Raw genomic sequence first — 27,752 nt, forward strand, 5'->3', positions numbered from 1 at the left:
TTCCACTGGCAAAACAGCCTAAAATCGTAATTGACCAGTGCATGAACAAATAATGTTTTAGCCTGCAGTGTTTCATGTTAATAAGGGAAAAATCTCATGAAAACCATCCAAGTGGAATGGAATCTCTTATAGGAACAGATGCCTTTGTAATGAGACGTTCATCTACTCTAACATATGGACACGATCACATACCTCTGACCATGCAGTGTGATTTTCTCTGGACAACATGTAGTCTTATTTGTTGCCTTTTAAAGTATGTTGTTATTTGGATGCATTTGAATTAAAACCAAAAGGTGTGCTGTGTCCAATTACTTCTGGCCATGTAGCAGGCCAACAGTTAAAGCTACGAGGAACGTAGCCAAGGCTGTGGCGCAGAGTTGGCAGTTACACAGCGCAACATTTTAATTAATTACCTCAGCTACATTTGCTATGCTTTGAGTGGGAACAGTTAGTACATTTGTTCCTCTGTTGTGTGATACTCCAACATACAAACAACGACCTACTTAACAGCACAACACCTGCATCGGATACTGAACCAGAGATAAACTTGCAGTGTGGGGTAGCAATCTTTTCCAAAGTAGAAAAAACTGTCAAATCCTATCATGTCCATTATAACTCTTTCTCCTCTTTTCAATGTGTCCAGCTCTTTCATCTTTCAACTTACCATTATTTTTAATGCTTCAAATGCTCATTGATGGGCTTTTCCAACTAGCCAACAACTAACTGCAGAGAAGTATATGGGTCCTTGCAAAATACAGACAATATACTGAATGTCACTTTAGCTATTGCAAGTTAAACCTCAACTACCAGCACCAATGTCGACTTTCAAATGTCTAAACTAATGAAACCTTACGCCATCAGGATACAGCAACAAATTTTAGTCTGAGGTTTCATTCTCTCTTTCTGAGCCTTGTTCCCACCTGTTACGTAAACACAGATGGCCAGAGGAAAAGATGTGAGTTCTCAGACGGGAGGGGGGGAAAAAAAACAAACAGAAATCACAGACAGATGGAGAAAGAGTGTAAAACTGAAAATGACAAAGAACGCTGTTGTTGCTCTATTGATGCCTCTCCTCTCCTGGCATCTGTTCGGAGAAGAGAGGAGGATGACAGAGGTAAAGAAAAGTAGAAACAGGGAAGGAGGAATGCTTCACCACTATAGATTACATGACGTTTTCTCTATTAACAACAAGCTGGAGTGGTCCACCAACACGGAGGCAGTCTACAAGAAGGGCCTGAGTCAGCTCTAGTTCCTCAGGAGGCTCAGGTCCTTCAATGTATGCAACCGCATGCTCCTGATGTTTTATCAGTCTGTGGTGGCAAGTGCCATCTTTGCTGTGGTGTGCTAAGGCGAAGGTATCAAGGACGCCAACAGACTGAACAAACTCATCAGGAAAGCCCAGTCTGTTGTTGGCTGTCAGTTGGTCACCCTGAAGGAGGTGGTGGAGCAGAGGATGCTGACCAAACTGCTGGTCATCATGGACGACACCTCGCACTCCCTCCATAAAACTGTGGACAATCTGAGGAGCAGCTTCAGCAACAGACTGATACAACCAAAACTACTCCAAGGAACATTACATGAGGTCATTCCTCCCAACAGCTATAAGACTTTGTAATGCTTCATTATAAGCACATTTGCACATTCTGTCCATTTGCACATTTCTGTTATTTCTTATATATTCTTGTACATTTGTTGACTTTTTCTATATTTTTATCTTATTTTATTTTACTTTATTTAACCTTCATTTTATACCCTGATATTTTGTGTTGTCTCTTTGCTTGTTTACAGAATTTCCCTCTGGCATTAATAAAGTCAGTCTAAGTCTAAAGATGGAGAGGTTTCAATCCACTCACCCTCTCGTAAAACTCTCCCTTGATGAGGCTGGCGGCAATGCGGCTGACAGTCTCGCTGCTGTTGGTGATCTCCGGCCGGCTGATGGCCAGGCGGGCAGCTTTGGCTGGCAGCCCTGCATTCAGGTAGAGGTTGATGGCACCCTGGAAGTCTCCTTCACTCTCCTTCACCTCACCGGCCTTCTCATCTTGACCCGTCTCCGTCAGCCACTGGTAATAGTTTCTACGCAGGCTGTTCAGCTCCGTGTGGCCCTTTGAGTATTGGAGATGGACAGTGGGGTTGGTTTAAGTTACACAGTTGATTACTCAGTTAGTCTGTCGAGTGAGAGAGTTAACATTTTTGATAGTCAGGCTTAGCAAGAGGGTTGCAGGGTCGCCGGTTCGCGTCCCTGTGAGGACACCCGGGATCTTTCTGTGTGGAGTTACATGTTCTCTGCAGCGTGGGTTTTCTCCGCGTTCCTCCCACAAGGTCCTAAAAACATGTTGAGGTTAATTGGTGATTCTAAATTGTCTGTAGGTGTGAATGTGAGTGTGCTTGGTTGTCTGTCTCTAAGTGTAGCCCTGTGATAGACTGGTGACCTGTCCAGGGTGTCCCCTGCCTTCACCCTGAGTCAGCTGGGATAGGCTCCAGCTCCCTGTGACCCTCGTGAGGATTAAGCGGTGTATAGATATTGGATGGATGGAGGTTTAGTAAGTAAATGACAGCATCTCAGACATTATGATGTATCATTGTCAATTGAATATTATTGGGTTCTCAACTGCTGGTTGGAATCAAAACAAGCGATAAGAAGGTGTCACCTTGAGCTCTAGGAAACTGAAGACTGTTCAAAAATAGGATGTCTGACAATAATGTCTAATATGTGTTAAATAAACAATTAATGTTTCTTTCACAAACAATAAAACAATCAACAAATTACCCCACAATGAAAATAATTGTTCGTTTTACTCAGGGGTGGACTGGCAGCAAAAACACAGCCCAGGAATTTGCTGTCATCTGGCCCAAGTGAGATAAACCGAATGACACAGCATGTTTGTCTATCAACAACAACAACAAAATAATTTGAAAATAGCACCACAATCTGTTCACTGGGATTGTTTGTGTCAAAATGCAAAACAATGAAACACATTTTCCACTGTTTTCATCCTGATGTTTGTGTGTATAGTCAGCAAGAAATCTAAGTTCGATTTGCTTTTATTATCAGATTTATTCACAATATTAAACCATACTTGCCGTTCCTTCTTTTTCTTGTAATGCAAAAAATAAACAACTTGAATGAAGTTTAATCTGCATTGTGCTCCAGTTTCCTTCACAGTCACCCAAAACCATTCAATAGTGTATTTTAACTGTTTAGATTGTAGAGTATTTAACAAATCAATTGCATTGCTGAGCTGGCTATCTAATATTATTGTGCAAGAAAAGCTTTAGCGGGGTCACAGCATAGAACATGTAAAAACGACAAAGCAGTTGCTTCCTGCTCACTCCTATCTGATGTTTCTGCCTCTTTACCACCGTCCTCATCATCGCCTGCAGACTGCTTAAATGAATCTACTATATCTTAGACTAAATTGCAGCATCAGCCAGCCAAGCCTTTTTCTGTTGTTTGGCACCCTCCCTGCACCACAGGCTTTCTCTTTCTCTCCATGTTTCGGCAACAACTTCGAGATAAATTTAATGAGTGCCAGATACTTTCAGTTGTGATGGCAACTGCTACCTGCTATCTCTGATTTCACCAGCCATGTCGCAGCTAAGAAGTCCTATTAAATATCTGTATATAGGCATGGAGGCTGTTAATGCTGGGGGCATTAGCTTGAAGACCGATTACCATCCAATCAAAACTGTGCAGTTTCAAAACCTTGTTCATGGAAACTTGTTCATTTTGAGTCTTGTTTTGGTAAGGAGTCAGATTTGTTGTGGGACAGATCTTTTAAAAATCACTCTTTTGAAAGTATTCCAGACGTCTAATTGCAAGAAAACTCACAGAATACTGATTGAATGCCTTTCAACAGGGAAGGCTGCAGTATGCACCTACAAAAAACAAACCACTGACAGGAATGCAGTGTTAAAAAAGTATGAATCTGCTAAGTTCACTGTTACCTTGGCTTCAGCCACGGCAATGCAGTCGTCCCACATGTGGAGCTCCTGGTACATCTCAATGGCTTCATCAATGGCATTCTGCAGAAAAACAAAAGAAGGAATAATTTGACTTAATTCTGCAAAAAAAATAGAAACAATGCTCATAGAGTGTGATATGAATCTGCTGTGTTTAAAATGTGTGATTGTTTGGATAAGTCACAAGCTCCTAACTGAAGGTCAATTACAGGTGCTCGGTACAAGCAGGCTAGCATTGACTGGTTAATGTAACCATCTGGACTTTGCTGGTTACCAACTCAGAAGGTAACTGCATTTTATTTCAGAATTTCCATCCATTATCTATACACTGCTTAATCCTCACTAGGGTCGCGGGGGGCTGCAGTCTATCCCAGCTGACTTATGGCAAAGACAGGGGACACCCTGGACAGGTCACCAGTCTATCACAGGGCTACACTTAGAGACAGACAACCAAGCACACTCACACCTACGGAAAATTTAGAATCACCAATTAACCTCAACATGTTTTTGGACCTTGTGGGAGGAAGCTGGAGAATCCGGAGACAACCCACGCTGCACGGGGAGAACATGCCCCCACCGGGATGCGAACCAGCAACCATCTTGCCTTGAGGCGCCAATGCTAACCAACTGCGCCACCTTGCAGCCCTATTTCAGAATTTTAATTTTAAAATGACAACTGTTCAAAAACTTATTGAATTTTGGGTTGTTTGGTTTTTGTAAAATTCAAACTAAATGGATCATTAATTCTTTCTACAGTAAAAGACGTGTTTTAAATGCCACACTGTTACCATTTAAGTAGTTTTGTTACCAACCTGCTCCGCGTAGTGCATCTCAGCCAGTTTAAAGTTCTTATCCAGCATGGCCATGTGGGCTTGAACTTGGTAAAATGATGTTCCATCTCCTCCCTGATCAAACGACACACAGATTAAAACATAAACACACCTCTGAGCACAAGGACAAAAAGTACTGTACAGGAAAAGTTTTACGGCAATTTAAGAATTGCAGTGCTGCATTTTTTTTATTTTTTTTTTAACAGAATTTGCAAAAGGAGCAATCACTGATATTCAGCCAAAATGAATTTCATTAAAATCGATTCCAGCAGAGAGTTTCTGTGTTCCGAATGCTGGGTTTCCATTTTCATCACGGGAAGCATAAATCTTTAAACCAAGCACTGAATTATTCAGGTTTTGCTGCGTAAAATTGCCAAATACAAAGTTGTTGCATAATCAGTGCAGAATACTGGTAATTAGCTATTTAATCCCAAAATATTAGTCTCGTCCTTAAAGCTTTTGTGTATAGTCAGTGTGGAGGTTGTTGTGCGTTGTCTCCATGTCGATACGAAACACACCATGTCCTGTGAAACTTTGTCGGCAATCTGGTTTGTGTGGTGAAGGAATCGAACAGTTGAGACGTCACCGAGCGCAGCAAAGCACCTACGAAATGAGACAAAAAGAGGGAGTGAGCAATTAAAAAAAAAAAAAGAAAAAAAAAGAGGAAGACAGAGGAAGTAAGAGAGAACGATGAAACAAAGAGAAACTTCTTCAGTTCGGTGAAGGCAGAAGGTAATGCTGTTCGGTCTAAGCTCTGAAAACCTGCTCGCTTAATGAACTGAGATAAATTAGAGCTTTTGTCTAATTAGCCTTTAGATATGCTGCAGTCTGAGGAGCTGAGAAATGCAAAGGCACATCTTAGCATTTGGCCACTTTATTACCAACTCTCTCTGAACAGTTGCATCAGATTAATGAACAAGTCATGAAAGAAGGAAAAAAAAAAAGTTAAAAAACTCCCTCTGTCTGACTCTTTCTCGCTTCCCTCCCTCATTAACATCACTTCCCTCCCTCATTAACATTATCCACTCCAGACAAAACCGTTTCTTTCCCCAATTTCATGATTTATGCAAATCAAGCTGATGCCTAACGAACAGCATATGCATTATTAATGATAGAGAATTCAAATTTGAAAGCTTTCTCAAAACAGAGAGAAATAAAGATGGAGGGAGAGAGCGAGAAAATGATAGAAAATTAAAAACTGTCTTTGATGATAAATGAAGTGAGAGGAGGAGGTCAGGCAGGGACATGGCCATCTGCTGTGTGTGTGTGTGTGTGTGCTTGTATTACCCAAGTTGTGGGGACATAAATGTGGTTACACACTCGTATTGTGGGGCTCTGCCTCCCTTTCTTGGACAAAAAGCAAATCCCCATAATGTAAATGATTAAATGTGAGGTTGAAGACTTGGTTTAAGGTGCAGATAACGGCGAGGCAAGTAGAGGTTCTACAGGAAATGAATGCAAGCCGATGTAATGTCCTCTAAAGTGACAGAAACACGACTGTTTAGGTGTGTGTGCGTGTAGGTGTGCGTGTGTGCATCGAAAAGCGTATTCCTTTTTTCCAGGTGACGAAGGTGACCTTGTTGCCTCCTTTCCCTCCAGCTCCAAAGATAAGTCTCAGTTACAATGAAGACTGATACAGAATGTAATTAGTTCCGAGACAAGAGCATTAGTTTGAAAGGGGGCTCTGTGTGTGCGTGTGTGTGTGCGTGTGTGTGTGTGTGTGTGTGTGTGTGTTCTGCTGACCTTTCTGCGATGTGCAGCTGGCGAGCCTCTAGAGCCAGCTTGCTGAGCATCTTCCACATGGCTTCAGTCTCTGGTGACATCTCCAGAGTCTCAAGGAATGCCGTGGCTCTGTACACACACACACACACACACACACACACACACAGAAGTAGGGCTGAGACAGGCGGCATGACAGACCCATAAAGCAAGTATTACGTGTTGCAGATACACACCACAAATGCTTGATAAAGACACAAAGCAGCGGCAGAGTCGAGCAGACGTTGCAGACGTGGGTTATTCAAAAGCCAGAGGCAAAGGTTGACACAATGTTTTGTAAGTCACAGTGTCGTGTTTTGTGCCAATCTTTTACAGTATTGCGCAAAAGTTTTATCCTCTGGAGACATTTAGATTTTTATCAATCACAGAGGCGTCTGATCTTCCCGAATTCATTCCCCAAAACATCCAGATAGACTCATGAAGAACTATCTTCAGCCATAACAAGGCTGTTCTGCAACAGATGGTCTGGCCCCATCAGAGCCCTGATCTCAACATCACAGCTTCAGTCTGGGATTACATGAAGAGACAGAAGAAACTGAGACAGGCTTAAGAAGTGTCTTCCAAGTTTTTTGAGATGTGTGGGAGTCCACCTTGGAGAACTAGTGCTGTCTTAAAGGCAAAGGTTGATCATACCAAATATTAACTCGATTTATTTACTGCACTTTGCATCAAATAGATTTTTTTAGAATTATGCACTGTGCTGTAAGATTTTCGGCAAGTCAGAAGAGGGGATCATCAGAGACAGCTCAGACGAGGAGACACTCAGCCACAGCTGAAATGTAAATGGAACACCTTGAAGAAGTCGTCATATTGACAAACACATTTTGGAGGCTGGGAGAGCGGCTCTCTCCAGCAGAGATCACTGTGTTAACTGGAAAGGTCATCACTGCTGAGAGGATGCTGAACTTCAACGTGACAGCTGCTACGGAATTACCAAGGCTGTCTCGTTTTCTAAATGCAATCACAAACAAAACTGGTAAAGGGAAATGTAGCTTTATTTGACCAAGACTTTGGTGTTAAACCTGTTGATTAGACAGATTTATTGAAGTAACTAGAACTCCTTGATAGTGAGAGGGGAAGCTGTGAAATCACATTAACTACAATATTAGTGGGGCAATGACACAGTTACAGTAAATATGCATCAGCTAAGATGATCAATGTATGATATGAAAGCTTATGAACAAATTGGGATAAAAAACATGCATCCTTAATGTAGTCAGTTTCTATTCTGAATAATTGCTATAGACTGCGGGTAAAAGTCGACCATTTCACACAGCTTTCTTCTCCCTTTTCACTACCTGCTTGTTACCATTTTCAAAACTCTGTTCACTACAGGAAACAACCTTCTAGCAGCATCGTACATGCTAAAAGTTCAAGATTTGGATGATGCATGACTGGAGGCCTGCTTAGTTCTTTTAGTGAAGTAATAATTATTTGAAATGTTTCACTAAAACAATTCTTCTGTCGCTATCTTGCAGAAGCACCGATGCTGCATCCTGGACTTACCGCCGCTTTAGACGACTGTGATTAGTTTAAAGGTATACAAAGCTGAGTATTAATAAGATGCCGCCGTAACATTCTCCAGCGCTGTGGAGATTAATACTTTGGTTGCAGATTAATATTTTACCATGTTATCTGCTGAGTCACACACAAAACTTTAGCTTTATCAGACAATCTTTGTTCTCTTAAAGGGTTTGGCAAGATTTTGTTCAAATTAAAACTTTTATGACCTTTTTAATACCACAGAGAATACAATTCATCACCATTCTTTTTATTTTTCATGGTCATAATAGTCAAAGTATGAAAATCCATGGAGATCTATCAAACCTAAAACTAGTTTATACGTGTATAATGTCTCCCAAAAGCTTGTGATCCAATACACAAATGTTTAACTGTAATCCCTATAGCAAGAAAAATATATATATTTTGTAAATTTTGACTAAATTCAATACAGTTGTAAGACCTGTAGATATCTCTGTCTCTTGTCAGAATAGCATCAAATATACAAGCAACCATAATTGTACTAAAGGATCCTAAAGAGCTAGAGTGAAGAGTTCAGTTGGAGCTCCTCCAAAATAACAGAGGTCAGCTATAATTATTTACTCCATCTGATGAGAAGGCTTCACAAGACCATCATTTTGGAGGTGTTCAAATCATGACACACTGAAGGGATGGATTACATCTCCCAGCTGGTCCAAGAGTGCTGAGGAAATACTCAAGAAGAGCTGGAGGAAGCTGCTGGATAAAAGGACATCTGGCCTGTTCTGCTACCCTGCTGTCACTGAGGCTTCTGACCCAGAAAATCACAGAGTGCATGGAAGGATGGACGGATGTTCGCGCTGCATCCCATTCATCGTTTCAATGGGCTGTATCCGTTTTTGAGCGGCACACGAGGTCTGAGCTTACCTGTCATAATCCCCATCGTCGACAGCGGTCCCAAACTCGATGAGGCCTTCGTCCAGCGTGTACGTCACCACGTTGACGCCCTCTGTCACGATCACGTCTGTCTTCCCATCAGCTCTCTCTAGATTCACGATGTCTCCCTGAGAGACAGAGAGAGATAAAACTGTGGATAAGTACACACTGGAGGTATTTATACATTCCACGTCATGTACCTTGATACTTCGACACCAGGTTCATTAAGTGGGAAATATTGTACTTTATACTCTACTACATTTATTAGATCACTTTAGATACTCCTAAATTAAGATTTTACACATGAAAGATACGATCGGTTTAGAAAATGCGATGCCCTGCTGCAGTTAAAACTTCTCAGCAGAATTCAGAATAGTTCAGATTAGTTTAACGTTGAACTATTACAGCAGTAGAGGCTATTTATATATTCATAATAATTTATATTAATGTTACTTATCATTTATTTACTAGTTCAAGACCATTCCTTTTTATTAATGGAGTATTTTTACACTGCATTATCAATACATTTACTTCAGTAAACTCACTCCACCTTTGCAGTGTTGTATTTATTATTTAGCACAAAGAAACTGACATTTCAAGAATTGTGGCTAACATACAACATGCACACATACAACAACAACTGTTTGGAGCTATCTGGTATGTGTCTACAAAACAGAATGTGTTGCGCAATGCTTAATACAAAAATAGAAATCTGTCCAACTGTGTGCACACGAGAGGCTGCTCTGACTGGCTTTTTATTTTTAATGAGAACACTAGCAACTGTTACGCAAGCAAGTTTCAAAACCCTGCGCACGCCGAGGGCAACTAACTGCTCCAGGACAGCAGCACAAAAAAACTTGTGCTTTGTCGGCTTTACCAGGAGCGCAGAGACACAAAGCTTGAGGGAAGTAAAAGTAAAACACGGATTGGGTATAAAAACAGCCGAGCTGTTTCAAAAAATACATCACCACCAAACTTTAGAAAACAACATAGCAGCACAGGTCCAGAGAAAAGTATTTTGTGTCTTTGAAAAATAACCCTCATGATTCCATTGACCCCAAGGAGTCCTGGTTAACAGCGAAGTTCTCCGGCAACCACATCAAAGAGATGCTTCCATGTTCTCCACTCACACATACAAAGAGAACAAAGTCTCACCTTGATGGGGAACATGGTGACGCTCTCTGGGCTGTCGATACTGTACCAGATGCAGAGGTTGCCCCTGTTCTGGGCGACCACCACATCACTACCGGGCACCCACTGGACATAAGAGCAGAAACTCAGCACCGTGGTCTTCACACCAGACTCTATGTCGTACAGATGGAGCTGAGGAGGAGAGAGGAAAAGAGGTGGATTCTTAATTTCTCCATAAACACATCGTCTGATCTTATCATGAGAGGAATAGCATTACTCTCATCTCTGACTGTTACATATTAGGCTGGACTATGAAGACAATTCTGTCCCGAACACCTTAGAGATCATTTTAATTGGTACAAATATTGTACTGGCATTGTTCAAATACTGCTGGATAATTCCAGGCTGTATCAGAGGACAAGAGAGAGCAAAAATCTATTAGAGTTAGCCCAATACCAGTTTTAACCAGATAATGTCTTCCCTGTCCTACCTTCAAATTGAAGATTTTAGAAAAACTTTATTTTTTCTAACCTGGTTTAATAATTAAGGCTTCATTTACTCAATAATAAAATACATTTTTGTGAAGAAGTGGGAAGAAATAACAGGAAAATGAATAGATTTCTGGTAAATAGGATAAGATACTTTTAGGACAGGATAAGACAAGGTACATTTTGAGCCTTGAAAGCCCTAAATAAGTGAGTTTTAACTAGATTTTAACTACATAGTCAAACAATAAATGTTACACATTATTGTGAAGTTGAAAAAAGTAGTAAATTCAGTTTAAAGGAAAACTTTCATTTGATGGGAAATACTTGGATTTTTAATGCATTAAATAAACTAAATATAACGTGCTAATCAGAAGTTTTTGGAGATGTTGGTTTGACGGATTTTGCTGCCTTTGGACATAACCAGGCTAGCGGTTTCCTCCTGTTTCAAATCGTTTTACTAACTTAACTATCTTCTGACTGTAGCTTTATTTTGAAAGGACAGGAGTATTAATGGAAGTTTCTGCAAGAAATCAATTCAGCATATTTCCCAAAATGTCAATGCAAAATGTCCGTGAGAAATGAAAGAGCTGTTGGAAACCAGTGACAAAGATGTTAAGATCATATTCCGCTAGACTTCTTACTTTAGTCAACATCCGTTTGTGTTAAACACTGTAACTCTCACAGCATTCGTCCCTTATGGAACAATATGTAGCCGCTGTAACATCGGGAAAGATTGCTACATGGATTAAAGTGCATCCGTTTTGTATTTTAATGTTTGATATGTGGGAACAGGGAAAGAGAAGATGGTAGACTTTGTTAGCATCCTGCCCTGTGAAGTTTACATTAGCATAGTTAAACTCATTTGACTTGAACAAAGTTGATTAACTTCCACCAGCTCCACGTGAATACTCACACTGCAATCTATTCTACTGTGCTCTTGATGAGATGAGATTATGGAATGTATAAGCTACAGAGGCTCCCGCAGCACTTAATATGTATGTGCGAGTATGACGGACCTCCCGCTGTTGTAATCAGCTACCTTAATATCTCCCCCCCACCAATTTTTAATAATGCTCCGTCTATAGTTTCACCCTGGAGCTCAGCTGGCCAACTTAAAATGCAATGAGGACACGCAGCCTGTTGATAAGTTCACTTGAAAGCGAGTTCCAATTAAAGAAACATTTGTTATACAACTTGACTTTTTCTGATTTCTTTCTGGTGTAAAAAGAGGAAAAATGAAATTTCTCCATGATTGTCTGGTATACGGATTTAAAGTTCATCTAGTTAAGAAGCCACTGTGATGCAGCGTATCTAATTTTCTTGCAACATCAGTCCTAAAGGAGCAAGGTACTTTCAAGCAATTCGTTAACAGCGACATGGCTAGAAGGTACACAGATCAGAAGAATACAAGATTTTGAAATAGACCAGTGTGGAAGGAAAGCAACATGGTAAAAAATAAAGTGGAGATCTCAGTATGCAGAAGAAACACACAACTTTACAGTGATTACTGAGATCTTTTTCTGGTCCTAATGACCGTCAAACTTTCCCATTCCCTATCGTCTTTTAAAGTGCACATAAATATTTCACACTCAGGCCCAATGAAATTCATTTTGTACATACTAAAAAACTTGAACATTACATTCGTAAAACGTCATTATGTGCCATAGCGAGTCAAACTACAGTGAAAAGTTAGACTCCGTTGAGGGATTCCCAATTATCTGACTTCTCCATGTCTTTGCCCCAAGGCTCAAACATCAAACTCTTTCATTACCCTGGGGCAACAACTGACAACAGCTCCCTGCCACTCTCATCCTGCACACAAGACTTCTGTAAATCCCAGCACCCTCTTACATGCAACGGGAAGAACAATTACATTTTTGCTAAATGTTTTTTTGTTTTCATAATGACGTGCATGAGAAGGAAATAATGTTTGATCACTTGGATGTAAAAAAAAATGACATTAGGAAGTGAAGACAAAAATACTATTGGATCATTCAAGAAAGGTAAATGATGCAAAAGGAGCTTAAAACATTTTGTTCTTTCATACACCGTTTACAACAGAAGTGAGAACACCCATGTGCAATATCACTTAAATGTCAAATGATTCAACACTGTGTCACCATTCAGTAATTTTACTACCACTAAGCTGAACAGTAGGGAATATGTCAAATTCAAAACCAACAGCTTAAATTGACTATATTACAAAAAACAGGCCCAACAATATGAATCTAATGAACAAAAGTCAGTTTAATGAAACTCATGGCTCATATTTTTTCATGACTTCATACATCCACCTGTATTTTTGATGACAGACTTTATTCTCCTTGGCATGGGCCACACCAGTGTTGCACACATTTCTGACAAGGTCCATTTTTCCAGCTGCTTTTTGCTAGTTGGACTGTGTTGCTCTATCTATCTATCTATCTATCTATCTATCTCATGTTCTACTGGATTCAAGTCAGGCGGCATGCAGCCAGGTTATAGTTTTCACTCTGTTCTTCTTTAGAACCTCTTGTATGATTTCGGCACAGCACTCTGGATGGTTATCATGCAAGAATACTCCTCTTCTGCCAAACTTCTTCAGACTGGGAGTCATCGCGTCAGTCAGCATATCCAAAGACAACCATGGTGCTATCTGTAAATGTCATCTCCACAAGTCCTTTTGCTCTCATGCAGCCTCATATCATCACCTTCCCACCTCCTTGCTTCACTGTCAGAACTATGCATTCACTCTCAGGCTTCTTTTCATGTCCTTCAGCGAAGTTTAAGTTTGCAGTTTTGTGCCAGAGAACAAGAAAGTGTTTTCTTCTTCGACCCCTCCATAGAGGTTGTGATACAATGTCCTTAACAGTGTTTGAGTTGTCAGAGACACTCTGATAACCCCTGCATCTAGTTTAAAGGCCATCAGAACAAGATCTCAGGACGATGACCAACATGGTTCTGATTAGTGGTATTATCACTAATTCTATACCTCTTGATTACTCCTGCAACTGTGCAACAAACTGACTGATTTTAGATTGGTCACAGATCTTCCTGTATCTTTTTCTGTCTTTGTGAAATCTCACAGTCCGATTGTTCAGTTCCATAGGCAACTATTTTCCATGTGGAGCCATGATGCAGACACGCAGATACACTATTGAATTTCCCTTCTTCCCCCTCCTTTAATAAAATATAGAAAGCTGACATTGCCTTGTTTAACGAGTCAAAGACCAAAGAACTTTGGCAACCACTGCCGTAAACCATAGAAATAAAATTTCATACGTTCCATGTTTAATTTATGATGTTCTTATTTGGCAAAGGGCACCCATATTTATTCTGACTTTCCATCACGGTACCTGAACGATGAAGATTGTTCCACAGAGAGCCACAAGGCATGTTTTGGGTGATTGACAGGGCAATAACTGCAGACATGGCCCAACCAAGGGCAGATTTTTCTACCTTACTTGCTCCATTACTAATCATTATCTTGTCTATCATTTGCCCCCTCTGCCTTCACACCTCTAGGTCTTTATCTCATTGTTTCCACTTTTTCTATCCCTTGAGGTGCTGATGTTTTATTCTCACCCGCAGCTTCTTGTCCCTGAACAGTAGTTTGCGTCCGGTTTCATTGAGTTCCAGCCAGTCAATCTTGGAGTCGTGGCTGATGGTTCCCAGATTGTAGCCTCCGGCCAAGTCCACTGAGGGGAGGAAAGAACCGACAGATTAACTGAGCAGCAGTCAGACTGCCAGCGTCTGGCTAAAACTGGCCTTTTATTCAAGATCAGAAATCAGTCAGTTATTTTATAATTCTCCCATCATTCTATCGGGCAGAGGGAGCAGTTCTTCTACTTTCAAAACTTACCTGCACTGGGATCGAGCTGATATTAGTCTGCTGATATGTGGGGCCCATACAGTCTATTTAATTAAAATGTGGTATCACCCACTTGGATGAAAGTTATACAGTTTAATTGCCTGATCCTGCAATTATTGTAATTTTAGAAGTTTAGGAGTTAGTTTAAAACTATGGGCAGTCATCATATGGGCTGGCTGAGTTCTTGTGTAAAACAGGACAAACTAAATGATTCATGGAGAAAAACGTAATATTGGTCACAGTGCAGCTTAATCTGCAAGAGTCGACAGGGTTGTTGATCAAAACCGATGACTCACTATTGCTTGGTCAGGTACTGACAATTCTCAGCAAGCTGTTCTTGGAACCAAAAAATATCACCCATATCAGCTTTCAAACTACAGTTGGCATTAAGGGAGAAACCAGGAATCATGCTTCTCTGTCGAAGAGCGTGCAGGGAGTTGCTGAGGTACGATTACTTCCGGTGTGGAGACATTAAAACAGCATCATCCCAAACCTTTGGTGTAAAGCATGCGTCATTTAAAGCAATAAAACCCACAGCACAGACTGACAACGGTGAACAATAGCATGTTAGCAAGATGGCAAGATGAGTGCAGATGTCTGGTAGGACGGTTGAAAAAGCTCTTAAGTGTGTTTTTTAGGGAACCATGAATTACTGTCTCGTGCCTGTGTGCCTCCACCAACCAGTCAGTCTGCAGTTTACATCCACCTCTCTGTCTGTTCCTGAGGCATCGTGTTGATTAATGGCCAGAAAAATGCCTTGGCAGAATATTTTCATGTCACAGGAAAGTTGACTTTTGACCTTTTGACTCTAACATTTTATTCTATGAGAAACTTGTGTATAATTTTGTCATAATTAGAATGTAAATTCCTGAGTTATGGCCAAAAACTACACTTGTGAAGTCCCAGTGACCTTGACCTTTGACCTTTGGCCAACACAATTTAACCAGTTCATCCTTCAGCCTAAGTGGATGTTTGTGACAAATTTGAAAAAAATCCCTTCAGGCATTCATTAGATATTACAAGAATGGGACAGACAGATGGACAACCTGAAAACAAAATGCCTCCAGCGCTGGCTGTCGCCTGCGCGGGGGCATAATGATGGACCTTTTAGATATTGAATATCAGCACAAAATATGTTGGCCTGAGGAAAACTTGTGCTTGTTCTAAATATTGCTAATAAAAACTGAAGGGCGTTGTGATCCAAATGTGTGTTGACTGTATTATTGTATTTACATTACAAATGACCTTGTTCACAAACACTCACACATCCTCTTCCTTACCAATAGCGATGGTCTTTATGTCAATCAGATAAGCGAGCTTCTTGTTGTCTTCAATTCCTCTCTGCTTCCTCTCATTTAGTCGGACACTGCACACACAAACCCACACACGCATCGTGTTACTAAAAGACAGGTCAGTGGATAATGACTGAATTCAACAACATGTGTTTTAACATGTAAGTAATAAATCCAGCATCAGCTCAGAATAATTGGCTTCAGCTGCTATTCGTCATACTGGAAATCCCAGGACACACCAGGTCATGATGTTGTCATGCTCCAGTGTCCAGCCAGAGGCGAGCAGCAGTCAGGGGATTCTGAAACCTGCTCGCCTCAACAGCCATTAGTCAGTCACCGAGGGGCTGTCAGCCCTGACACTTTGACAGGTCTGAATACATTAGCATGGATGTGTGCTGAGTAGCTGTCTCACTGACTCAGAGCTCTCCTTTCTGTAATGATACCAGGAATTTCTGCGCAACTCAATACAGCCATCTAAAGGACAGAGCTGGAAACGCATTCACTAGGAGTGATCACGGTTAATGTTAGCGGAGACTTTATTTTACTTGCAGGTACATTCACTTGCTTTGTTTTCCGTTGGAAACGAGGGATTATGTTTAAAACGCCAAAACGCAAAATGTTGATTTTGCTGTCCTGCAAAGCTGTGTTAGGCAATATGGAAGCTCACAAATGTGCTCAAGAAACCAGAAAATGTCAAAGTAAAATCACTCAAAGTCAACTGAAACATTTATTTTACTGTAGCCCCCAAAATGTGTAACTTGGGCTGATAAAATAGCTGCATTTTCATACTGGGATCTTTTCTATTTATTCAGCCTATCAACCAATAGATCAGCTGTCTGAGTATTTTAGGTTTGTTACTTGGAACCAAACAAACCGGTTTAGGTGTTCCTATTAAACAACTTAATAAAATGTGTTGGTGTCATTATGAGGAACTTCCCACCTGATGAGATGTGGATTCATAAATTCTGTCCTGACTGATCCCAGGATCTCGTTGCTGCTGTACTCCACCAGGCTCAGCTCTCCAGCATTAAAAATCATGCACACCTGAAAACATAGAATTCATTCAACTAAAACAGAGCAGTGAACACAACACAGTGGTTTTAGACACAACAAGACAGGACCTGAAATACAACCTCCTTGACAGAGGAAATTCTGTTTAACAAAGGGCCTCTGTGCTCCTTGGGGGTGCTGCACACTTCAGATAGATCATTTTTATTAATTTTTCATGAGAAAAGTTTAATCCCAGGTTTATCAAAGATGTGTGTGTGTACTTACTGTTTCATTTTCAAAGAAGAACTTTTCATTTCCCCCAGAACCAGGCCAAGGCACCTGAGAATGGCGAGAGGAAGCACGATTAACATATTGATACAAACAGTAGAGAACAGTCCACCTTCATTAATAAACATTAACATTCGCAATTTCAAAGCAAAAGTTTGGCAAAAGGCCCACATGCTCCTACTTCACCATAATGTTTATGAACTGTCACTAACATTTTTTGCTTGTTAAGCGTATCTATCAGCAATCATGTTGTATTACTAGACAGCAGGTGTGTTCAGTACTACCTCGCTTAATTTATTCCTCAGCATGTCGCCCAACAGAAGAGTATCTGAGGTGTGAGCCACCAGGTAGCGATCTTTTCCCATGATCTTCACTTCTTCTATCTCGTAACCATAGTAGGACTTCAGGACAACTCGAGTTCCCGTAGAGAGGTTCCTCACTATCACCTGGAAGAAGAGAGGAAAAACATCTGGTGGGATTGCTGTGTAAAATGACAAGTTAAAGTGAATGAGAGGAATGTTTCGGAGCTGGAGTGGGACTGATCTTATTGCCGTTCCCACAATTTTCACTCAACAGGTAGCATTTTTTTTAACCAAAATAAAGGAAAAGCTGTCTTCACTCTCACAATGTATCTCTCTAACCTGACAGAATTACAGCTTTTAACCTTTTGGGCTCAGAAAGACAAGAACACCATCCAACTGCCTCACAGATGCAACACAAGCTGAAACCTAGATTTTCTTAGGGAAACAGAAACAATCTCTTTTCTAACTTACTCCATTTTCCATGTTTTTCTCGGAGCGTTCACACTGGTTCAGCTTTTGGGGTTTCTCAGTGAAAGTCAGCCTGATTTAGGGAGAATGCTGCAGGTACCATCACCATGACAACTTTAATGACATGCTACAAACATGTGATGTTTAGTAATTATCACCTTCTCTGGGCTCTGTGCTCTTTATAAACACTGTCCTGGCATGTCTGTCTCACTGCTGCTACATACCGTTAACGCACAACATACAAGACACACGTACGTACACACATTTTAGTTTTCACTGGAGATGCTGCTTTAGTCAGAAGTTTCTTTCTTTTAGTGGCTTTCTTATCGACTCCACACACACACACGTTTCTATCACTTCAGATGAGGACTGGCAATCACTCGTGTGATGATCACACTCACACATGAGAAGCTATTGTCTTCCAGGATTTGTTCCTGCTATCTGTTCACAAAGCCTGTACTGAGTTGTAGAAAAGGGCATTTAAGTACGCTGCTCCTTTTGTTTTAAATCAGTTTCGTACTTGAATGAATCTCACCGAATGAATTCAGAGCAACTTTATGGGACTGGGGGCAGATACGATTAGAAGTACAAGTTAGAACTGACTCACATTGGCTTAAGTCTGTAACCGGTTACGTTGTGCTGCTGCCTGTCTTGGCCGGGACACACTTCTAAAGGGAATTTCTGATCTAAATGAGGCTTTTCCTTGTTAAATAAAGGTAAAATCCTAGGTCAAAAAGAACACTAGAAAAGCATTATGTCACTTCAGAAATATTACACATTTCATGCTTTTATTTCTATAAGACTTGAATACTGCAATTGTCTGTTTTCCGGCCTTTTAAAGAAATCTTTAAACGACAGATGATCCAAAATGCGGCAGCATGTCTTCTCAATCAACTAAATGTGTAGAGTGAAGACGTACAGAGATGCTGCACCTCTGAATCAGCCTTCCAGAGGAGGTCAGAGCATCGGATTAAATATTAAACTTCAAACAAAACCACAAAACTTTTCCCTTTAGTCTTGCGTTCATGTCAGTTTTCTGTAATTTACTGGTATCAGACTTATGACTTCTATTACGGACTCTTGTCTTTTATTGTATTTTATTGGCTTTAGTTTTATCATTAGCAGCTGAATTCTAATTGAAATGTTTTATTGTTTCTTTGTATTTTATTCTCTTGAGTAAAGCACTTTGAGTTGCGCTTGCTGTACGAACTGTGCTTTACAAATAACTATCATTTATTTTTCAATTTTTTTCTCCAAGAATTGCATAGTCTAGTTTCACTTGTTATTTGATGAGTAATAAGAGTGTTCTTGATAATTTATTAAATGTGTGCATCGGTAAAGTTAAGCTAAATAAATTGTGTCGTTTATAGATTATTTACATACAGTAAATATACACATGCCACTTAAAAACACCAGCCAGTCAACCAGCTCAGTTAGCGAGCCGCAACATTCAGCATGCAACCACAACAAAGCATCTAAGTTCTTCAAGAAAGAAGATGTTTATTAATAAACTCTCGCCTGGAAACTGTAATTACAGCTCTCTCACTGCTTCATTAAACGCTCAGATTGATTTCTTAATCAGAATTGTTCTCTATTAACATCAATTCACGCCTTAATTAACTTAGGACATTTATTTAAGATTACAAAATGATTCTAAAGGATTAGTTCAAATAATATCACAGTATTTGATTTCAGGAATGATGAAGGACCTATATTCGCATTTCCCTCAAAGAGCTAGCATACACTAGCTCGTGCAAGTGAGGAAAAAAAAGAAAGAAAAGAGCTGTATTTACTGCAGCTACATTCTTCCTAGAGGCAGCAAATGCCATTTTCCATTACGTTTAACTCATCAATTAATTAGAAAATCAGAATACAAAACAGGGAAACAAAAGACTTGATGATTGTTTCCAGAGCTTCAATTGCTGCTGCCCCTTTCTTAATCATGAATTCTCGGTATTGGGCTGTTTTTTTTGCACTTGAATTCATTAAATCTGAATTACTGCTCTCAGACAATCAACTGGGTAGTTTTCAGTTCCATATCATCTGCTAATTGGCAGGAGACGGAGAGCAAAGTGACAGCTGAAATTGCTTATTTGGTTCTCTGTTCTTTGCATTGTTTTGCCAATTTTTGTGAAATTAAATATACTGTGTTTTTTTGCTGTTTTCATTAAGACAGCTATTTCATTTTTTTTTCTCGTTGACTGCTTGTACCTGGCTCAGGCTAACGTAGGTCATCTCAAACTTGTTCTTATAGATGGTTCTTCGTAGGCAGCAGTCAAACAGCTCCACTCCTCCACATAGTGTTCCCTGTCAAGACACAAATAAACACACAAAACACCATTTATCTTCTCACAGATTTGTTTTTTGGGTTTCAAATAATGTCATTAAGTATTTACAGCACAGAGGCGTGATCCGTCTTTCTTCCAGGCCAAGCTGGTGATGGTGTAGAGGTTGACAATCTCTTTAGGCTTGGCTTCATCCCACACGCCTCTCCTCGGAGCCCAGTTAAACACCCTCAACCTGGACGAACATCAGGAGGAAAGACAACTCGTCACTCTCGGGTGTAAATGTTGCCAGTGGCGTGTCTTTGAGCTCATGCGTAACACAGCGCTGACAGTTTAATCTCTGCTGTAGCCGAGCGACCGCCCTACACTGACCGGTCGAAGCTGCCGAACACAATAGACTGCCCGCTGGGACTGGCGATGGCCACGGTGAACTCCTTCTCTGTTCGGTCGCGGCTGTAGTCGAAGGTCTGCAGGACGTGACCCTCTCTGCCGTAGGCCACCACCTTCTTGTCACAGCCGCCCACCATGATGCTGTTTGCACCCCAGGCCAGAGCGTAGGGTGGGCACGGGTGTATCAACAGCTTACCCTGCGACAGAGAGCATCCAGAGTGGACATGGATGAGACAAATGAAGAGTTCATTTGCAAAAACAGACAACTCCATCTTCACAGTCCTTCAGAAAACCAACTTTTCCATCATCTACCTGAGACAACATCAATTAAACCTTAATTATCTCTATTTTTGTCATGTCATTTCTACTGAGTCAAATCCACTCAACTTCAGTTTGATTGATATTATCTCAAGCAAACAACAACAAAAATACGTTTTCTAAAAATCTAAACAAAATGCAGTTATCAGTTTTTCCAAACGAACTCTCAAATACAAATTTCAAAACATTCCTAACTTAAACTATGGTTGTTTGTCTCTCTGTGTTAGCTCTGTGACGGCCGTTCTCCGCCTCTCGTCTAACACCGGCTGTCACTGGTGCGGAAGCATATAAATAAAAATCAATTCTAATTAGTATATGACTGAATAAATAATATATGCGGACAGGAGTACCTGAGACTCCCCTGAACCTTCATCATCAAAGAAATAGCGCACAACCGTCCCGTCAGCGTGGCCAGACAGGATACCTTTCGCAGAAATACTGAAACAGAGCAGATATTTTACTCATGACACTAAGTGAAAGCAGCATAGAAGAAATAAAACAGTGTTAAGAAGGTAGTCCAGACATTCTATAATATTTATTCACTTTTTTGGGTCATGCAAATAAGCAGTGCAACTTATACTACTTCTTTGTGATAGTTACATATAAATGTGTAATAGAAATTTACTTTGATGCCAGTGAGACAACACAGGACTCTGTGGCGTAGATGGTAGAAGATTTACTTGTCTGAGTGTTGGCGAGGCGAACCTGTAAATAAAATGTGGAAAACATATTAACAAATGACACATTTACATATGCAAATTTTATATATCATTTGACCTACATGGGCTTTTGAAGGCTGGTATTTTTTTTTGCAAAAGTCAAATAAAAGTTCTATCAATTTATTCTGTAAAACTTCTGTCGTTAGATTTGAAAACATTATTTCAACTCAAATGACATAATGTCAAGCCAAGAGATTTGAACTCATAACAGTCTGAAAACTTGAAATTGGCATCTGGACGTATAATCTCCAAATGACAAGTAGTTCTCTACCACGACCACGATTAAATTGCTGTCATCTCGGCTACTCCTGCAGATACTCCTACTACTAATAGTAATATGTGAAGTCATGACGAGGTCTCATGTTGTGTGGAAGGGTTATGTTGCTGACTTACCTTGCCATCAACTAATCCGTAAACAATGGCATTCTCTGCAGGCCAAAGCAGGCAAGTCACAGCACTCTGCAAATCGGTTAACGAAAAAAAACATGATCAACACAATGATGCTGCATTGCAAAATCAGAAGAAAGCTGAAAATTTAAACTTCCTATTAGGAAATAACGTTTTTAAAAAGTAAAAAAATCTTAATTTGATAACTCAACAGGCAAATATTAAAATAGTAAAAATAAAAAAAATGTCCATATCTATACTGCTAAAGAAACATTTTCAGCTGAAGGTGCCTGAGCAAGAAATAATTTTTGTTAACTTACTGCTTTTCTGTTTGAACAAACACAGTACTTGTGAACTAGGCTCATATAATCAACAAACTGCCTCTACCAGCACCGCCAAAGCAAAGTGTCCACAAACGTTAACTTACCGTCAGAACAAATTTGTTGCAAATGGTTTTCTTGTCCCCCCTATAAGAGAAGATAAAACTGTTAGAAATCTGTTTGAATACATCAACATACACATCAAACTGAAATTTAATGGGAAAAATACAATCAACCAAAGGACGCTACCAGTCCTCCCCGATTCTGTAGACGAAGATTATGTTGTCTGACTGGCCGATGGCGATCTTGGTGGAGTCCGGTGAGAAGGCCATGTCGTTGACCACATAGCTCTGTTTTCCATACTGAAAAAAGAACACATTTGATTATTATTTCACACAAACCATCAGCCATCACCATCAACACTGGAGCACCACAAGGCTGCGTCCTCAGCCCCTTCCTCTCCACACTCTACACCAATGGCTGCACAAGCCCATCACCCGCTCCCATATATCTCAAGTACTCAGATGATACAGCCATACTTTCACTGCTTATAGACAATAACTCTGTCCAGGACTATTACAACAGCAGTTCCCATTTCACTCAGTGGTGTAAGGATAACCATCTCCATCTCAATGTTAAGAAGAAAAAGGAACCCCCCCCTCACTCTCCCCAGCAGCCCATCCTCATCAATAACCAAGCAGTGGAAATAGTGGCCACCAGAGACTCTCGGCCATGTGTAATCTAAAAGGACTTTATGTTGCCCCCCCCATCTCCTTCTGTTGCTGTATCAAAGCATCATCCAGTCCATCCTCCTGTATTGCTCCACCTGCTTCTACAACATGCTCTCTGTTACAAACAAAACCAAAGTCATATGAATAACCACCACAGCCTCCAAAATAATCGATCTTCCCACACCACCACACAGAATTAAACAACAGGGCCATTACACGAGTTGCAAACATAACTGAACAGGACATAACACACCCACTGAACACATACTTCACCCTCCTCCCCTCAGGACAGTGACACAGAACACTGAGATGCAGACGAGCACAACTAGGCAAAAGCCTAATGCCACCTATTATAGCAACCTCTAACGAAAGGCCAAGGTGATCTGGACAGAGTGAAAACCATGTTTATATGTGAACAGTGTTTTTGTAGAATGTGTGCCCTGTTTATGGAAATCAAGCAGAATGGTGCTGTGGAAAAGAATTTCCCCAAGAGGAAATAAAGTCTAGTCTTATGTCTCTGTGTGCTCGTACTCATCACCTTGGAGTCCAGAGGTTTGGTGGAGAATTTGTCCCTCCTCTCTCCCTGCTCATCATAGAGCAGCACCACTCTGTCAACAGTGCAGACAGCGAACTTGGTGTTGTTTGGAGCCCAGGCCATGCATGTCACTTTAGCAGCTCTCTCCTAGGAAGGCAGAGAAAACAGGAAGGTGTAGCTGACCGGTGTCTTAGCCGAGCATCTTTTAGCTCGTTTAGGCTAACAGATACATTCCGTTATTTTCTATAAGGGTTGGGGTTGGAGCCATACTCCATTTTACATTTAACTGTTTAAACTGATAGAGCTGATGTAGTTTTTCTGTTAGGAGACAATGTTTGACAACATGTGAATCATGAACATCGTAATTAGTTAGCTTAATTTGGGCGAACTAGCAGTACTTTTTTATCATACAAAAAACGCACCACAGTTACTAGCAAGCAAAGTAAGGTAATTGCAAATCTCTGTATTCAATTTTAGTTAAATGTGGATCAGTAACATCTATCAAATGCTGACTTGACAACAGGAAATTTGCGTTTCGTCAAAGCTTTAGAGTCCTGTTTTAACATTATTAACGTTAAAGCTATACAGTCACACTATAAACTGGCTCTCCAGCATCAGCTACCGTTAGCTAACTTGTCATCGAACTTACCTGGGGGGTTAAAAGTGTCTTAAGATACTTCAGTTGCATTTTCGAAAGTCTTTAGGAAGCTCGCACAAAGAATAATGTTATTAGTACCAGGATATTTTTTAGATATTGGTCATTTTGTTGACCAGCTGCAAGCTAGCAGCTAGCAAGGAGGACATCTTTGTAGTAAACATAACTGTGATCTCCTTAGTTACGGATGGGGCGGGGCCTATATGGTGCATTTAATACCGTGGGAAAAATCAAAGACTCTCAGCAGTTTGTCAGTTCGGTTGTTCTGTTTCGACAAATGTATGTTCGTCAAAACATAGTTTGTAGGGTCAGAAATAACAAGTGAAATGCAATTATATGTATATACATTAAATCCAACAGGTGTGTAAGTGTCAATTTTGCAGATAAAACATTTTAAAGATTTTTTCTTAGAGCAGTGTTTCTTAAGCTACAGTTTCGTCACTGTTATATAGCAAGTGACATGACAGGAACGAATGTAAAATGTTGTGTGTGTTAAAACTACGAGTGTTAACTGCCAGAAATAAAAGAGGTTAATAGTCGAGCGACTTGAATGCCTGGACTGAAAACAAAGAGGAGGGGGGAAAAAAATACTGTGGAGATGCCGGGGATTGAACCCGGGGCCTCATACATGCAAAGCATGCGCTCTACCACTGAGCTACATCCCCTTCCGTGAACGCTGTGCAGGAAGTTGTCGTTTTATCCATACAGCATAGCATTCATCAGTACCCATCATGTGTAATGCATAGGATGTAGTAGTATGTACAGAACTGCTGCTCAAAATTCTGTTCCCCACAAATAAACAGTGTTTTGTCACTTGATCCATGTCTGTCACGCAACGTTTTACATATTAATTGTCAAATAACTTAGCGGACCACTCAACACATGAATCTGTGATGGTTATACGGAAGTTTATTATTTAGTTTCAAAAAGTAAAGTGTATTGTACATCTAAATACTTCTGAATTAATCATTGAGAATGTTACAGATGCATGTTTGGTCCATTATTTGGAAAAATCAAAAAGCAAACCCTTAAAACACCTTATTTCATAAGTCATCCATTCATTATTTAACTTCAAAAGATTCTTTCCCCAGACCAAGGGCCACAACAAGAAAGCTTATCTACTTTTTCAGCCTGTAGCTCAGCTCTTCATGGACAAATTTATCTATAATGTTGTCCATCAAGTTAAGGTGTTTTTAGTTGATTAAGTTGGTAATGTAATACAAAGTGAGATGAATGTTGTGTTTGTTTCCTCACAATGTCTGCAATAAGTGAAAAACAGATGTAGAATCCTTCACTTTCGCCAATAAAGTTAATCAACAATGTTTATCTTAAATTTAAAAGCACTCCAGAGTTCTCCAAAGTTAGTTAAGACACGATCAGAAAGCCAACTAACATTAATAATAAGCATAATAGCACTAGAGTCAAGAATAAAGAAACAGTATATTGTTTGCATTTAAACATCTGACTGGATGTTACAACGCTTTTTGGACATTTACCATGGGTTCAAACAAGCAAGAATAAATCTGATATTGATTTTGTTCTAAGCATCCCCATGTTGGTGTAGCACTGTTCTCCTTTTTATCTTATTCCTCTATTGTACCTCAATGATCAACAGCAAAATTGTGCTTTTATTTGAGCAAATTTCCTATTATTTCACCCCTGTCTGTATAGTATTTGTACATTGTATTATTGTTAGAAATTTGTAATCTTAATTATGCATAGAGATATAAAGATTTAACATGAATAAAATGATGTAACCATTTTTCAAAATGATTGTGTTCATGTAGAACAACATACAAATGAGTAAATTCTATTAATTTTGAAAAGATATATGCACAGATGTAGACGTGTAGAATCAACATCCCTGATTGGTCACTACATGAACGTGTTTTATTACTCATAATGTGCAAAGTGCTTTACATGTAAGAGCAGAGATTGTCATTGTATTTGTTCGGGCTTCAGTGTTTCACTTGAGTGTTTAAAAAACAGCATTAAAAGGCCCTGCACTCACGGTCAGACACGTACCACATGTCCACATGCATTAGAATATGAGCTGCTGTTAAAGTGTCATTGAAGAAGACACTTTACCCCATCATGAGCTCCTCAAATGGAGGTGTGCAGTAGCAGGATGTGGTAAATAAACTGCAAAGCTCCTCGTCTGTAGGTCACATTTACTGCTGGCTTTTAAAAATGTAAACATCTGATGATTCATCCTATCAGGCTGCTCATTAACCCTGTATTTGACCACAGCACCAGCTTTACACTGAAGTAGGTGACGGGTCAAACACAGCGATGGACAGTCCTCAAGAGACACTTTTTATATTTTGCACTGGAAATGACATGCATACAGAACATATGTCAGGTGTAGGATTTAGGTGAAAAGCACATTGTGCTTTAGATCATTGTGATAATAACAAACACACAGCAGCAATTATTTGTTCACAGGAGATTGTTGGACAAATCTACAAACAGGAAGAATTCTGTTTGGCCAAATGGTGGCACCAGACAAAATGAAAGACCTTGGTGAGTCCAAATTGGCGGAGAAGACTTTATTTTGGCAGCATCAATGTGCGTAAATGTGAGCAAAGAGGTGCATTTACTTTAATAATGTGTGCAATATATTTAAGTAAAGTTTTGAGATATTTTACATGAGTATTTCCATTTTGTGATACCTTAAAGGGTAATTCTGCTCATACACATTACAGAGGGAAATGCTAGTAAACCAATTATATTTGTTTAATTGCTTTTTTTCACTGATTAGTGGTGAAAAATCAGATTAGTAATACCAAATTAACTCAGCCAATAATTCATGTTTTGTTTATTATAGACTGAGCCCCTCAACTTTATATAAAATACTAAAAATCTTGATAAGTGGGCCACTTTACTGAAGTAGGATTTTGAATGCAGAATTTTAACTTTATTATTTATTTATTTATTCATTTATTTATTTTTTTACAAAGACCTGATCTAAAACTCGTATTTTCGTTCGTGCGCTGGTTTGATGTCCGAGTTTTAATCATTTTTAAAGAAATGTGGAGCAACATCGCAGAAAAGAAGCCGGCTGTTGAAGAGTGACTGCTGAAGGTACCCGCCCCACCCCCCTCCTCAACGTGGTGACGTAAGTGACGTTTAAACACGGTTAATTTGCCAGATTATACCGGAAATAGGTTATCCTTCCTTCAAATTAAAGCCTTACACGCGTTACATTGCAGTTTTTAAGACTTAACATCACACACTCAAAGGCACGTTGCTTGCAAAAATATAACCGTTTATTATTAAATCTTTTCAACAAAAAGCAAGTACAACAAAACTGCACGGGCGGTTCCTCTCTGTCAAAATTAGACCACATTTACTTTTGTGATTTGCAATATTAAGCTATGGACTCTTTTATTACTTTTTTTTTGTTTTATTGTTTTTAGTTCTTCTTCAATAAACATATTATCTTTGTCATCAAGGTCTGACTGCAAAATCCCCCCCAAAAAACTCCTAAATTTATATTGGGGTTAGTATATAGTTTACTTATGGCCTATAGCAGTTCATTCTTACTGCTGCAGCTGTTTAGAAATCACTCAAACGTGTAAGGTCAAAATACATGTCTGATCCATTTGAAGTGTATCAA

The 27,752-nt window shown here is 39.8% G+C and overlaps 1 protein-coding gene and 1 non-coding gene across 2 annotated transcripts in view; both read right to left on the reverse strand.

The window, feature by feature from the left end:
- Positions 1–24,198, reverse strand: part of ift172 (intraflagellar transport 172) — a 59,755-nt gene extending 35,557 nt beyond the window's left edge. Inside the window, exons 1-22 of the mRNA XM_008281621.1 lie at positions 24,128–24,198; positions 23,482–23,625; positions 22,462–22,574; positions 22,320–22,359; positions 21,899–21,964; positions 21,412–21,491; positions 21,137–21,224; positions 20,451–20,665; positions 20,190–20,313; positions 20,005–20,100; positions 17,308–17,469; positions 17,021–17,074; positions 16,686–16,789; positions 15,734–15,819; positions 14,168–14,280; positions 10,140–10,307; positions 8,976–9,112; positions 6,534–6,641; positions 5,309–5,393; positions 4,773–4,865; positions 3,946–4,023; positions 1,854–2,102 (exon numbers count right to left, since the gene is read on the reverse strand). Coding sequence (XP_008279843.1) covers positions 1,854–2,102; positions 3,946–4,023; positions 4,773–4,865; positions 5,309–5,393; positions 6,534–6,641; positions 8,976–9,112; positions 10,140–10,307; positions 14,168–14,280; positions 15,734–15,819; positions 16,686–16,789; positions 17,021–17,074; positions 17,308–17,469; positions 20,005–20,100; positions 20,190–20,313; positions 20,451–20,665; positions 21,137–21,224; positions 21,412–21,491; positions 21,899–21,964; positions 22,320–22,359; positions 22,462–22,574; positions 23,482–23,625; positions 24,128–24,166 — 2,442 coding nt within the window. The 5' untranslated portion in view covers positions 24,167–24,198. The remainder of the gene's footprint in view (positions 1–1,853; positions 2,103–3,945; positions 4,024–4,772; positions 4,866–5,308; positions 5,394–6,533; positions 6,642–8,975; positions 9,113–10,139; positions 10,308–14,167; positions 14,281–15,733; positions 15,820–16,685; positions 16,790–17,020; positions 17,075–17,307; positions 17,470–20,004; positions 20,101–20,189; positions 20,314–20,450; positions 20,666–21,136; positions 21,225–21,411; positions 21,492–21,898; positions 21,965–22,319; positions 22,360–22,461; positions 22,575–23,481; positions 23,626–24,127) is intronic.
- Positions 24,199–24,726: 528 nt separating this feature from the next.
- trnaa-ugc (transfer RNA alanine (anticodon UGC)) lies at positions 24,727–24,798 on the reverse strand. The gene has a single exon. It is a non-coding gene; the product is annotated as a tRNA-Ala (tRNA).
- Between the last annotated feature and the right edge of the window lie 2,954 nt (positions 24,799–27,752).

The sequence above is a fragment of the Stegastes partitus genome, unplaced genomic scaffold (genome assembly GCF_000690725.1).
Source record: "Stegastes partitus isolate 25-593 unplaced genomic scaffold, Stegastes_partitus-1.0.2 Scaffold239, whole genome shotgun sequence".
NCBI classification, from domain to species: Eukaryota; Metazoa; Chordata; class Actinopteri; family Pomacentridae; genus Stegastes; species Stegastes partitus.